This window comes from Xylaria bambusicola (assembly GCF_022495145.1).
Source record: "Xylaria bambusicola strain CBS 139988 unplaced genomic scaffold F5B22scaffold_19, whole genome shotgun sequence".
Taxonomy (NCBI): domain Eukaryota; kingdom Fungi; phylum Ascomycota; class Sordariomycetes; order Xylariales; family Xylariaceae; genus Xylaria; species Xylaria bambusicola.
The window spans coordinates 547,022-559,086 of record NW_025953572.1 but is presented as its reverse complement, the minus strand read 5'-3'; the positions used below and the strand labels follow the sequence as shown (position 1 = coordinate 559,086).

Sequence of the window (12,065 nt, the reverse complement as noted above, 5' to 3'; positions counted from 1 at the left end):
CACCATGGTTTCCCGCCCTTTCTTTCCTCTGAGCACGTTGTAAGTAAGATCAGCACCCAACAAACTTGTAAGCGTCTCGTGATGCTCCAATCTCTCATGCTAGGACAGCCGTCAAATATCAGGCGTGAGTTATTCAAGCGAACACATCAACGAGCAAAGTTTTCGCCCCATTTGTTCGCTTTGCGCAGTGTAACCGTTTGGAGGGTGCCGGTTCAAAGCCGAGTATACACTTGTCTGACAACTATCACGCCAGGCTACAATGTGCTGTCATCACCCATCACAGACGCTCTAAGGACGTTTAAAATGTAGTCCAGCGCATCATAAGATGCATCGTATCGGCCAGCTTCAACAGCTAGCGCCTGTCTCGGTCAATCCCCTATGCAAGATAGCAAGGGACATGGTGTATCTGATCTACAAGGCCGCAATACCGGTCTCTGTTTGTCCGACTCTTTGCAGCACGCAGAGACAGCTGATGTCTCGCAGTATGGCCTGATAGTCGTGAAATAGTTCGAGCTACACTGATTGTCATACAGCTGAACGATGTAACGCGATGGAAAACAGCAACCTTACCTATCCTCTACAAACCTACCAGTCTATAGCGAGGGCGGTCCTGCTCTGAATGTGTGTGACGTGTATGTATGAAGTGTCTTGCAGATACGTAGTACTAGCTATTCTGCATCACGATACCCGTGCAACATCTCTTGGTGCTCACTCTGATGATGAAAGTTGGTACCACCTAATTAGTGATTCAACCCGTAGCACAACCTAACATACCAAATTCAGTTCGCATAGCCGAGCCGCTCAGTGGTCAGCTCGCACAAGACCACAGATTCCCATCACTTGCACAACAGTACACAACCCCAACACTCCAGGGCCGGATAGACTCAACGTAGAGAGAGACGAAGCACAAATGCCTCGATATGATCACAGCTGTAACCAACCATACCACCATCCATAATAGTCCTTATCCTCCAAGCATAGCTAATCCATATCTTCCCCTCACTCAAACACCAATTGACCTACCTAGGCTGTAAATCTCGCAATACCTGGCACATATTCCAATCCACCCCCCTCTCGCACATTAAACCCACTAGATGAAACGACCCTATTACACCACTTCTCCCAACACCAACTCATGCCGCAATCATTCTCCCACTTCTTGGAATACCCGCTCTATAATTCTCACAATCCCAATATCTATCCGTTCTGACACAAATGTAACCATTAGTCTTGGCAATCCTCTCAACGTTCGGCGAGGTTTCGCCTATCTCACCCGCCGCCTTCTATTCATTTATCTGAACCTTTTCTCATCGAAACACCCCCAGGGAACCTAGCATACGGTCTCGAGAGTGGTTCAATCACTTATACGTGGAGATGTAAAGATCTCGACACCAATGCCCGCTAGTCGTGCGCAATCCAATATGTGCTACAGGCTCTAGATAACCCTTGCCTCTCGTCTTATGTGATATGCGCACTCTAGCTTGTCGCAGCACGGACATAGGGCCGCTGGGTAAGCCAATATAGTCGCCTACGTCGGTATCGCATTGTAGTGATCGAATGTAAGTTTCACGAAGGCGTAGTTAAGGGGCGAGGGGAATAAAGATACTTTCCGCGACATTGTTATCTTCTGACCAGCGAGAATTGGCACAGCTGTAGCGAGTTACTTGACAGGGAGGTTTGGCGCATCACATAGGTCACAAGAACGAAAGTATTAATACAGTGGGGGTTTCCATTATCTATCTAGCTACCCGTCTATCTCAGATTGATGGGGGGTTAGTGAATTGAGACCTGATTTTGAGGCCCATATTCCTTGTTCCCCTCCCTCGAAAGTCAAAGAAGCTGAATAGTAATTTCTGACGGCCCAGAGAAGAATAGAACGGAGACGAAGTCTGTCGAGTAAATCAAATAGAAAGGTTGAAGAAAACCCATGAAGATTTAATAGCAGAATAAATCATGGCATGGGAAGCTTGACGACAGTCAACAATATACTCTGCGCGTTACCTTGCCCGCGAGAATGGGCAAGAGACATGAGAGAGGAACACGGTATTACTTGGCCTTGTCTTTTGATAGCCTATGGAAACGCCTTTAGTAGAACATCGTGACTTCATGCAAGACTTCCCATCTCAATCGGGCCAGTGACTGGCAAGAAATGGAGGGTATCGCCGGACTATGCTATTTTATTGTGAATTCGGTGCAAGGAAATAGAATTGATGACGATATAGAATTGGTAGACCTGCTAAATGTCACACTTTGTTAGTCGAAGCAATTGCAACTAAATCAAGGGTAGAAGGTGGCGTACCGGGCAAATCAAAATATTTCTCAGCCGCTATTCAGCACAATTATCCGGGGCACGGAGGAGGCTACTAAGTGCATCCCTGAGAGAGCTGTTTTACGAGCTCGACTAATCGCTATGGGAGATCGGAAACGGGTCGGAAACTAAAAAGCATCATGCGGATGAAGGGGAAACAAGGAAACCAGCGCGTCTTAGAAAGAAGTGTGTCGAAATGTTTAATAACGACCGTTATTTGCGGATACCGAAGAGTGTTGACCAGAGAGCCTAAACCGGCAGATAAACGAGGCAGAGGTGGATCAGCAGAACTGCAAAGTTAGATATACCACATAGTAGTATTCATGAAAATAATGCGTTCCTGTCCTACAGTAGGATTATGCATGGGTAGCAGGGCAGGTGGTTCGCTCAGATCACTTTGCTCGGTATAGACCTCAGAAGAGTGTTTTGCTGTTGGGTTCCCTTCTTTTCCTCCAGCGTACTCCTTTTGACTGGCATGAATATTCTCATGGGATCTGGCGCGGTTTGAAGCCAAGTGGGCATAGTAAATCGCCGGATGCAGTGACACGGGTGTTGTAGAGCGCACATACTGATAGCACTGCTGATACAGCATCATCTGTAGATCATCCGGCTTAACATTTGCGTCGTCATAGATAACTTGATAGTGAACCGGACGAGCCGTTCCTTGGATTGCTACATGCGAGCACAGATAAAAGTCGAAATGGCGGGGGTGCGTAGCGTCACGCTCGACCAAAGTACCCGGAAGTGGGTTCGAATTCCGATCAGCACTTCCTTGATCACCTGGCTTGGGGAAGAACCTAATATGATGTCTCTTTGTGGCGATTATGACGGTGAACTTAGGGTTGCCCGCGTTCATCTCTCGGAAAGCCCGGCGTATCTCGCTCAATTCAGACTCAATAACACCTTGGAATGAGCCCTCAGCAACGCCATCGCGGAAATAGTAAACATGTTGGGGCGGTGTTCGGTGAATACTGATCCAATGTTTTAGAAGACGGGGAAACATTCCCTGACATGTAGTAGACTGCAAAAGTTCTACGCGCCAACCGTTGACTTCACAGGACCCGGCGTAACGAGTAGCGTTCTTGTCCATTGAAACAGTCATCGCTGCCATGGATGGAGATCGACTGCCAGGAGCAGCGTGAGAAACATCCACTCCAATAATCATTGTAGGGCATTTGAAGAATGGGCTGGTCGGGCCTGGGCTGGCTACCTTGCAAGTGACACCGCCTAGCTTTGCGTTGACCTTCATCGCTACGTTACTCATGTATTGGGCATTGGCCTTTTTGACGTGACCAGCTTGCAGTACCTGAGATGGACAACACCACCTGCAGTCCATACTCTTCTTGATACGTTCGTAAACAAGCGAATTCTTGTTCGGGACGACGAAAAACAACATTTCTGGGAAGGCTTTGTTCTTGTTGCCGATCTCAGTCCAAGCCGTTTTGACGATTTCGCCATAGTCACCAACGCTGAACGGAACCTGAATCACGTGAAGTGGTGTCTTGATATTCGCACCGTGATTCCTGTAAGTTTGCGTAAACTTTGAAGCAAATGCTTCTGCATCTTGTTTGAAGCAAGAATTGCCACACACTACTAAACCCCATGAAGTTATTGGTTTCGAATTCGGTTCGAGAAATCTCTTGCCACGCAAATCCCAGCGACCAGAGACACTCGGATTGAGCTTGGCGTTTCCAGCGAAAGAGATCTCTGGATTTCTTAGTAGTCGCGCGTTGGTTACTTGCATGTTCTTTGACACAGTAATGCCGAACTCTTTCAGGTACGGGTCGTCGGCATAGTTCAGTCTATTGAAGCCTTCGGCAATGTCTGCTTTTCGCTGAGCAGGACGAGTGACCGCGAATTTGATCATTAGTGAGGTCTAAGTCACTGTTAGTGTGTGTTACTCTGTGAATCGACGCAATTGAATTATAGCTTACCTGGTCGGGATCCAGTTTGAATGGGTATCGCTGATAATCGGCGACATTGCATAGTTCCATTGGGAACATGCCTCCACGTGTAGTTTCGATAACTGGCAACCTTGAATGCTGAAGGCGAACGTCATATTTCTCCTTGTAGTGGTCGTAAACACTGATATGTCTGATGGTACCGTCCGGCATCTTTTTGTTGAATATGGTGTTTGTGGCGGTGCTACCCTCCGCACCATCATTCGGCTCGAATCTGATTTGCTTAATTGTGTACATCTTCTCATCGTTCAACTTGCCGCGATGTTTCACGACGAATTTGAGCTTTATGAGTTTTCGCATGACGGTAAAAGCTTCCGATGGCGTGTACGTGGTTCCCCCCTCCCCGTCGCGCTTCACAGGCTTCAGGCGCTCAGCGAATTGACCATAATCATCTAAGATACCAGTTAGTACGACTGCTATCTAAGAATAGATATACCTAGAATTATATTACCATTGGCCCAACGGGAATTCGTAGCCTGGTGTAAGCGCAATGCTATTTCGGCAATTGTTCGAGTTTGCCAAAAAGCCGTGTTCGCGGTGTCAACGTTGATCATTAGCCTTTTGGCCTGTGATATCGCATTAGATATTTCCCATTACAGGATGCAGTGCGAATGTTGGCAACTTACCTCTCCCAATCGAATTGCTGAATAATACCCTTTGCGTGCTTCCACAACGGAGCCGAGAGAAAAGCTTTTTGTATCCGTGGGGTAGAAGTTTCGGCGGATCGCGATCATTTTTTCTGATGGAGTTTGTCGCATGCAATGGTCAAAGAAGTCTAACGGAGTTAGCTAATTTGGTATGTAAAAATAGTGCTCAACAGTCGTACTTAGACCTTCCAGTACATGGACATCCCACGCAACCTTGCCTTGAAGGTAGTGTGCTAGATATGATAGGTTGATGACTTGGGTTTGCTTGATACGAATGTAATAAACTCCCCTACTCCCAACCTTGTTCGGTTTGTCCGCATCCAGATCAACAGATGCTCGCAACTCATTTCGCTCAATCTGTCTGGATGACCTAATAATCTATTAATTTATAGCGATCAGGGTCATTGGAAGTAGACTCATACCAGGCTAGCTTTTTGCCATCATAAAGCCATTTACCGCCAGCTTTGGTCAACGCCTCTTGAATGGGCCGGGAGTTCCAAACTTTCTTGATCAGTCCTGAACTTGCCTTTTGAGGTTCAGGGCTGATCGAGACCTATATAGAGAAAGTGAGTATGATGATCCATGAATATGAAGGTTCAGATCCACCTACATCGTACTGATATACTTTATTGTCTTTGAACTCATTGACAGGGAATACGTTGAGTTGTACTTGAATTGGCTTGCCTGAAGTGTTGAAACCTGGGCGGACTGTGAACCGTCCTTTACTCTCACTCTGTGAGTGTATTAGTAAGGCAAAGTAAACAAACAAGCTACAATGGCCATGAAATCAGCTACTCACGTCCAAGTATGCATCAGCAGGCAAGTCAACCCGCTTGCCAATGATGTCCACGTCTCGCGGCTGATCAATTCGTCCGGGGTCATATCCGAGAGGCTTAGCGCCACCAGCCGCTGCCGGAGTTCCACGCCGGGGAGGTGAGCCAGCTCGAGAGCCAGCAACAGATCCCCTATGAGAACCGGCAACTGAGCCCCTATGCGAGCCAGCAACTGAGCCACGAGGTACGTCTGAAGCTCCATCAAGGTTTATACCAGCCACTCTGTCAAGAGTCGGATTACGAAGAGTATCCGGGCGAGGATTCTGGGAACCAGACATGATGTAAACTAGGTACGATGGACAGCCAGTTAGTACCAGGTCAATCCAAGCAAGCTAGTGGAAAGCTGGGCAGATAAGATAAAACAACAAATACTAATTGTGCGATGAAAGGTAAGAAACAATGGGGAAACGCAGTGAAATCAATGCCAAGGTAAAGGAATTCGAGATGGAAAATGGTCGATCGCAATACCGTTTCAAAGACATGAGCATAGACAACCTCGTCAATGATGCGTTTTATGGAAGGTACATTGGCCAATGAAACACTAAAGCACATAGAAGATAGTCCGGTCTCGGATTCGCAGAAGGCGTCGAGGTTTAGGAAACCGGTTTGATTGTGGTCGCGAGATATGCTTACCTGTTGCTTAGCTTGGTAGCTCTGGGTATCGATGTAGGTTCTATGACTCCTAGTTAGTATGTTGCCCAAATGCTAACTATGGCGGCTGCTAAGCTATGGGAAGATGGGATTATCGGATGAAGCAGATATCAAACGAACAAGCCACGCTTCCAGGAAGCTTTGCGTGGCCGAACACGGATAGAAGTAACGGGACAAGGAGCGAATTAATAAGCACTGTCATAGAGCTGGTCTCTGTGTGGCCTGGAGCCAATCAAATGCGAGCTAAGAGAGCAATGTAAATGTGCGTGAGGTAAAGAACTTGAAGAAGCTCGGCTTTTACAGAATAGATGTCAACAAACGTAGAAGACAGAAGATGCTTACCGAATGAGAAGATGTGGTCTGATGTTGTGCTGCTGTTTGCTTTACTTGATAGATGTTAGCAAGGATCTTGGGAACTGGGTACGGAATGGAAGGTAAGAAAGGGAGATGGTGATATGTGGATGAGAGCAAGGAGATTGGAGTGATACGACGGCGACAAAGCTATGTGCGATCGAAGCACTGACCACTGGAGAATCTGCAGGACAGACAGAGAGAGCGGTCAATAGTGGAAAAGGTGTTCTGGGGCTTGACGATTGTCAAAGATGGTATGTAAGAAGAATAGCTTGTGTCCAGGTGTAGAGATGCGGAAGAGGTGCTGGGCGTTGGTTGGAGGCGACACGCTCCTGCTTGGAAATTCTCACCACTCTACTTACGCGTTTGTTGTGAGGAGACAGAAGCTCAAGCGGAGGTTGGTAGTGCTGAAGATCTGTGGGAGAGAGTCGGGTCAATTGAGTGGAAGATGTTGCTGTGGGAGGGAGGGATTGGATGTAGATGGGTGGGTGAAGGCGAGGTTAAAGATGGTATGTTGAAGAGAGAAGAGTGAAAGTGTCAGGTGGTGGATGGGGATGGTTAAAGCAGAGAGTGTGGGGCAATAGGTGACCACACAGTCTTGAGAGCAGAAGGTGCGATAGCCTGTAGCAAATGGCGAGGTGCCTTCCCTCTCAGTTTGTGTGAATCTGTGTTTTTGTAGAAGGTAGGTGGAAGGCAGGTACTGCTTGTGTAAGGTGTATGTGTGTACAATAGGTATTGTATTGATTGGTACATTGTGTACTACCTCAGTAGTACTTACCGCCTCCTATATGTCCACTACACATTGAGGTACCTACCTACATGCCTAGGCAGTGAAACGGTCTGAGGTAGATTAGGTAGATAGTGAAAAAAAAAAAAAAAAAGAGAAATTCATACCTTGAATGCCTGCTACGTCTCTGATAGCTGCAATGGCGACTCGAGGAAAAAAGGAAAGCTTGAGGTCAAGAACGTATGGAATAGATGGTTGAGGTGCTGGTATGGTTGAGGGAAAGCAGTCTGAATACAGCTAGAAAGCTTACTAGTTAGCCGTGCAATGTTAATGCAACTATGGTCGCAGGTGATAGCTGTTCGGAATACAAGATGTCGGTAGCATAAAGCGTGGTACGAGAATCCCCTTCAGAGGATGTTTATGCCTGTGTTGCCGCGGATAGTTGCCACGATTGCCCTACCTATGTGCGTTTGAACAAGAGAAATGCTCAGACCAGACAGTCAAACTGTGGGGTACCACCAAGTGAAAGTTTAAGTACCACAATGAGAAATACCACCTAGGTATAAGGAGGGCTAGTACAGTGACCGGGTGGGATGGCTATAGATGTGTGACTAGGCGTGGAGAGGGGAAAGGGCTCCTTGGTGATATGTGCAATGTTCAAGGTCGGGGGATTGGTCCAGAGAAGCGGCCGAGGTTTCAAAGAGCGAGGATGTCACACTTCTTCTGTGCTTCATCGGCTCAATCCACGAAGACTCGCCGTTTCTTTGCCCCGGTGACAGTAGACGTTGTTATTTTCACTATTGTCCGATTCAGGAGGCGCAACCAATGGTAGTGGGAAGTGTGTAGTCATATGTAGAAGGAAGAGGATTGGAAGGGGAATGGATAAATAGAGAATAGGAAGAAATACAAATCGGTTGATTCTGGAATATACTAGTTATAGGATACTGCAATACTAGTACCAGAAAAGTTTGTAGTCTGGTGTGGTTCCATAGATGGCGTTTGTCTGTGCGGTTCTAAGCTTGCCAGGGGGTGGGAGCGCTTGACAAACAGTAATGGATTTTAAGCTGTCCGGAATGCAATGAGCTAATGATAAATGACACAGTACTCGTCTACGCATTGATTAAGTTTCGGTCTCATGGAAGCGCGTACTAGTGTTTCAGTGAATTAGATTCGGCAGGTAATCTAGGAGGTTTTCAATGTAGTACGGTGAATATTCACGCATTTCGGTGATATATCATGTGTGCACTCGTTTAGAGCGTAGAGATATTTTATTACCATTCTCTGTTTATACATTATCACTGGTAGATTCTTAGGTGGCCAGTCTCGTGATGGGTGTAGAGGTGCCTCAAGCTGTTGTGAATTTAATCGCATTCCATACAGCTGTGCTAATATTTTTAATTATCTGAGCCAGGCGGATGATATTAGTTGTACACAATGCCAATTGTCAAGGTCTTTCCAATTTTTCCAATATCACTAGTATGAGCGCATACGGATCTAGGGGTAATAATAGAAAATCACTTGACGTTTATCAAAATCGATGGCACTTGGGGCAGTTGATAACACGAAATGGTCGAGACAGTAGCATAAAAATTCCAGTGGAAAATCTAGGATATAAAGGTATGCTGAGGCACATCGTTCCATCCAGCATGCAAATCGGTAAGCTATGTCATCTGGAGCAATAATATCATATTCTCTTAGTCACTTGGAGCACGAAGAAAGACGCTAGGAGCTGAGGCGTAACCGCTTCTTCCCAATGTCCGCCTTTTTTTAGGCTCCTAGCCAATCTAGATATCATCAGGGCAAGATCAACGCTTGAAATGGAAATGGTTGGAAGCCTGACACATTTAATGACTTCTTCGCAAACACAAATTAATGAACCTCGCAAGATCAAGCTTACCTGGTTTGGTATGAGGACCTTGTGGTCGGACCGTGAAGGCGAGACGAAGTGAGGAGATGGTCTTCTCAGCGCATTAAAGGAGACCTATCCGATCTGATTCATAAATTGTATTCCAACACTTATTGCTAGCCTCGTTACCTAGTAATTCACGTTGAGAACAGGCAGGTGTATATTGATAAGCGCTTTCCCGTCAACATGTATTAACAAGGAAAACACAGTCGTCATAGTGACAATAACCTCTAAACTATTGAAGCAGGTAGGGATGAGTTGAACTGGCCGTCCTATATACACAAATTCCTTCGTATACCTAAGTCAAAAATCCCCCTTCGGGGAGATCTGCTCTCGGTTCCAGCATTTACGATTCGCAAAGGGTCAAATGTCAACAATGCAGTGACGCGAGATCGTACACCCAAGGGAACAAAATATGACGACAGTCTGATTGCTGAATGGCAGATCTAACTAATTTTACAAGGACACACTTTAGTAACGAAACTCTCCCTTTCGCGTCACACCACGTCTTCAACTGCTTCCAACATCGTGGCCAGCAGCAAGCCAAACAATAACTAACTTCATCTCCCATATCCCGTCAGTTTCTGACATCAATGCAGGTTCTATGCTTGCCTGCCGGCTGAGACCCCAATTCGCCTTTCAATCCTGTTATTGACATCCGTAGGTCGGCGATGGCACAATGGAGTTTGTCACGGAACGACATAAGGAGTGCAGTACTATGCCACTACGCCACCAAAAGGTAACGACGAGTTATCAAGTCGAAGGCTTGACGTCTCTGCACTCACTATATAGTACTGTACTGTGACAGAGTTGTCACAAAAACGTCATATGACCCACCTGGTACGAAGGAGCTTGTTGAATAATCATGGCGGCATAGTTTCAGAGGTGAGTGTCCCGGAGTGAATAGACAGTCAAGTAGTGACGCAGAAGGTATGTAGAAGGGCTCAATAGTCATTGATTCCTGAACCGCTCAACCCTTTAAGGGGGTCCTGAGACCCCTTTATATAGCCAAAAGGTCCAGTATAGCCACCCCAAGGGGCCTATATGACTATTATCCCTGACACATAGCAGCTCAGCAATTGTAGGTAGCCAAGGAGTCACCTCATGTGATGTACGAATCAAGGCGGACGAAAGACGAGAAGGACCTGTAAATGTATATCAGGAGGTTTTCCCACCTCAATCACGGCAAATTCCAGCTCAATGCAACGATCACATTCTTCTGAATTCAGTACCACCCACTTGGCAGGCCATCATTTAACTAATAGCACAATGGCCAACAGATGCGGCAAGGTAAGAGGCAACTCTGCTGCCTGATGGCTTGATCTACGAATGAAATACAGAATACCTGCGAAATTCCCATAATCCATCCGCGAATAACATCGTAGCATGTAGTTTGCAGGAAAAGCCCAGAGGAGAGAAGCCAGAAGGCGACATCAATAGACTCTCTCAAACAGCTATGTTAGATGTCAAAAATGACCCAGCAATTTGGGTGAACTTGTCGTGTGCCTCCCAAGGAGACATATGACTAGCGCCCTCTAAAGTCACCCATCTTACTTTGGGAATTGTGTGGAACCAAGGCTCGAAGCTCGTATCCTGCACCTCATCGTACTGCCCATTGATGAGCAGCGTGGGGACGGCAATCTTGTGGCCGAATCTAAAGCCCTCCCAGTCCTTGAAAGCTTTCCCGATTATGATGAACTCAGAAGGGCCCTGCCTGTATTATCATCGTTGGTGATACGTCAGTGTTCCGTAGGTTGAACAGCTATACTATACTCGAGCTGTAGGCTGATTCAACTTACATGGTCAGATACGCCGTCGGGTCATCCTTGAGGTTGTCCAAGGATCGCTGGACGGCCTCAGGCATGGGATCGACTCGGCAGACGTGCTTCTTCATGAATATCTGCGCAGCAGTCTTGAACTCGTCGCTCTCATGGTCGCCTTTGCGATCGCATTCCTCCAAGGTACGGCGGACGTCTTCGGGTAGCCCCGCCAGCAGTCCCTTGCAGCCCTCGACATAGAGTGGGACACTCGCCGGAGCGCTAAGTAGGATGAGTTTCTTCAGACCTGGGGGAGACGTGCTGGCATAGTAGCTCGCCAGCATGCCCCCCCAGCTGGAGCCGTAGAGATAGAAGCCTCCTCTGAGATGCAGGTGGTTGATGAGATTGTCAAGCTCCCGGACGAAGAGGTCGAATGTCCAAAACGAAGTGTCGCCCATCTTTTCTCTCAGATGGGTTGAGCGGCCGCATCCGATTTGATCGTAAAAGACGATGGGTATGCCGTGCTTCTCGTGCAGGTCACATAGAGCGGCTAGGTAATCATGTCCGGCGCCCGGGCCTCCGTGGAGCGCGACCAGCGGGGTCTGTGAGGCGCCGATGTTGCCAAGGACCTTATACCAAGTCTTGCATGGCTTGCCGGCGCCGGGTGCGTCAAAGGCAACCTCGCCTGTGATCGTGTTGTCATCCATGTTCAGATGGTGATGTGAGTGAGAAATCTTACGGCCAAGAAAGCCAAAGTACCTAGGTGAGAGGAGAAGTGGTGTGCTAGAGATGAGTGACAAACACTCCAATGCTCTGCTTCCAGGCAAAGACCAAGGCGAAATTATTGGTTTGCCAACCGAGGGCTTGGGGGGAACCGCATGGGACGGAAAGGTCCTTATCAAACGAGTGTCGTTCCACTACAGC

General features: G+C 47.2%; 2 protein-coding genes across 2 annotated transcripts; both read right to left on the bottom strand.

The window, feature by feature from the left end:
• Window positions 1-2,523: 2,523 nt before the first annotated feature.
• F5B22DRAFT_144349 (Piwi domain-containing protein) lies at window positions 2,524-6,775 on the bottom strand. The gene is made up of 10 exons (XM_047969062.1): window positions 6,743-6,775; window positions 6,383-6,422; window positions 5,716-6,035; window positions 5,527-5,649; window positions 5,339-5,469; window positions 5,096-5,286; window positions 4,896-5,044; window positions 4,721-4,835; window positions 4,243-4,661; window positions 2,524-4,184 (listed from the first exon to the last, which is right to left on the bottom strand). Exons 3-10 carry the CDS (start codon window positions 6,025-6,027, stop codon window positions 2,607-2,609), a joined length of 3,018 nt encoding a protein of 1,005 aa, XP_047831139.1. The 5' UTR covers window positions 6,028-6,035; window positions 6,383-6,422; window positions 6,743-6,775; the 3' UTR covers window positions 2,524-2,606.
• Window positions 6,776-10,830: 4,055 nt separating this feature from the next.
• Window positions 10,831-11,848, bottom strand: F5B22DRAFT_636236 (Alpha/Beta hydrolase protein; the record flags this gene model as incomplete). The annotated part of the gene is made up of 2 exons (XM_047977263.1): window positions 10,831-11,098; window positions 11,184-11,848. 2 exons carry the CDS (start codon window positions 11,846-11,848, stop codon window positions 10,831-10,833), a joined length of 933 nt encoding a protein of 310 aa, XP_047831138.1.
• Between the last annotated feature and the right edge of the window lie 217 nt (window positions 11,849-12,065).

What these genes read in the sequence shown, in the direction of transcription:
- F5B22DRAFT_144349 (XM_047969062.1), bottom strand. Translation starts at nt 6,027, where the DNA reads ATGTCTGGTTCCCAGAATCCTCGCCCGGATACTCTTCGTAATCCGACT. An exon ending in ATAAAGTATATCAGTACGAT is followed by an intron (nt 5,470 to 5,526) that starts GTAGGTGGATCT and finishes TTCTCTATATAG; the next exon opens with GTCTCGATCAGCCCTGAACC. An exon ending in CAGCAATTCGATTGGGAGAG is followed by an intron (nt 4,836 to 4,895) that starts GTAAGTTGCCAA and finishes GCGATATCACAG; the next exon opens with GCCAAAAGGCTAATGATCAA.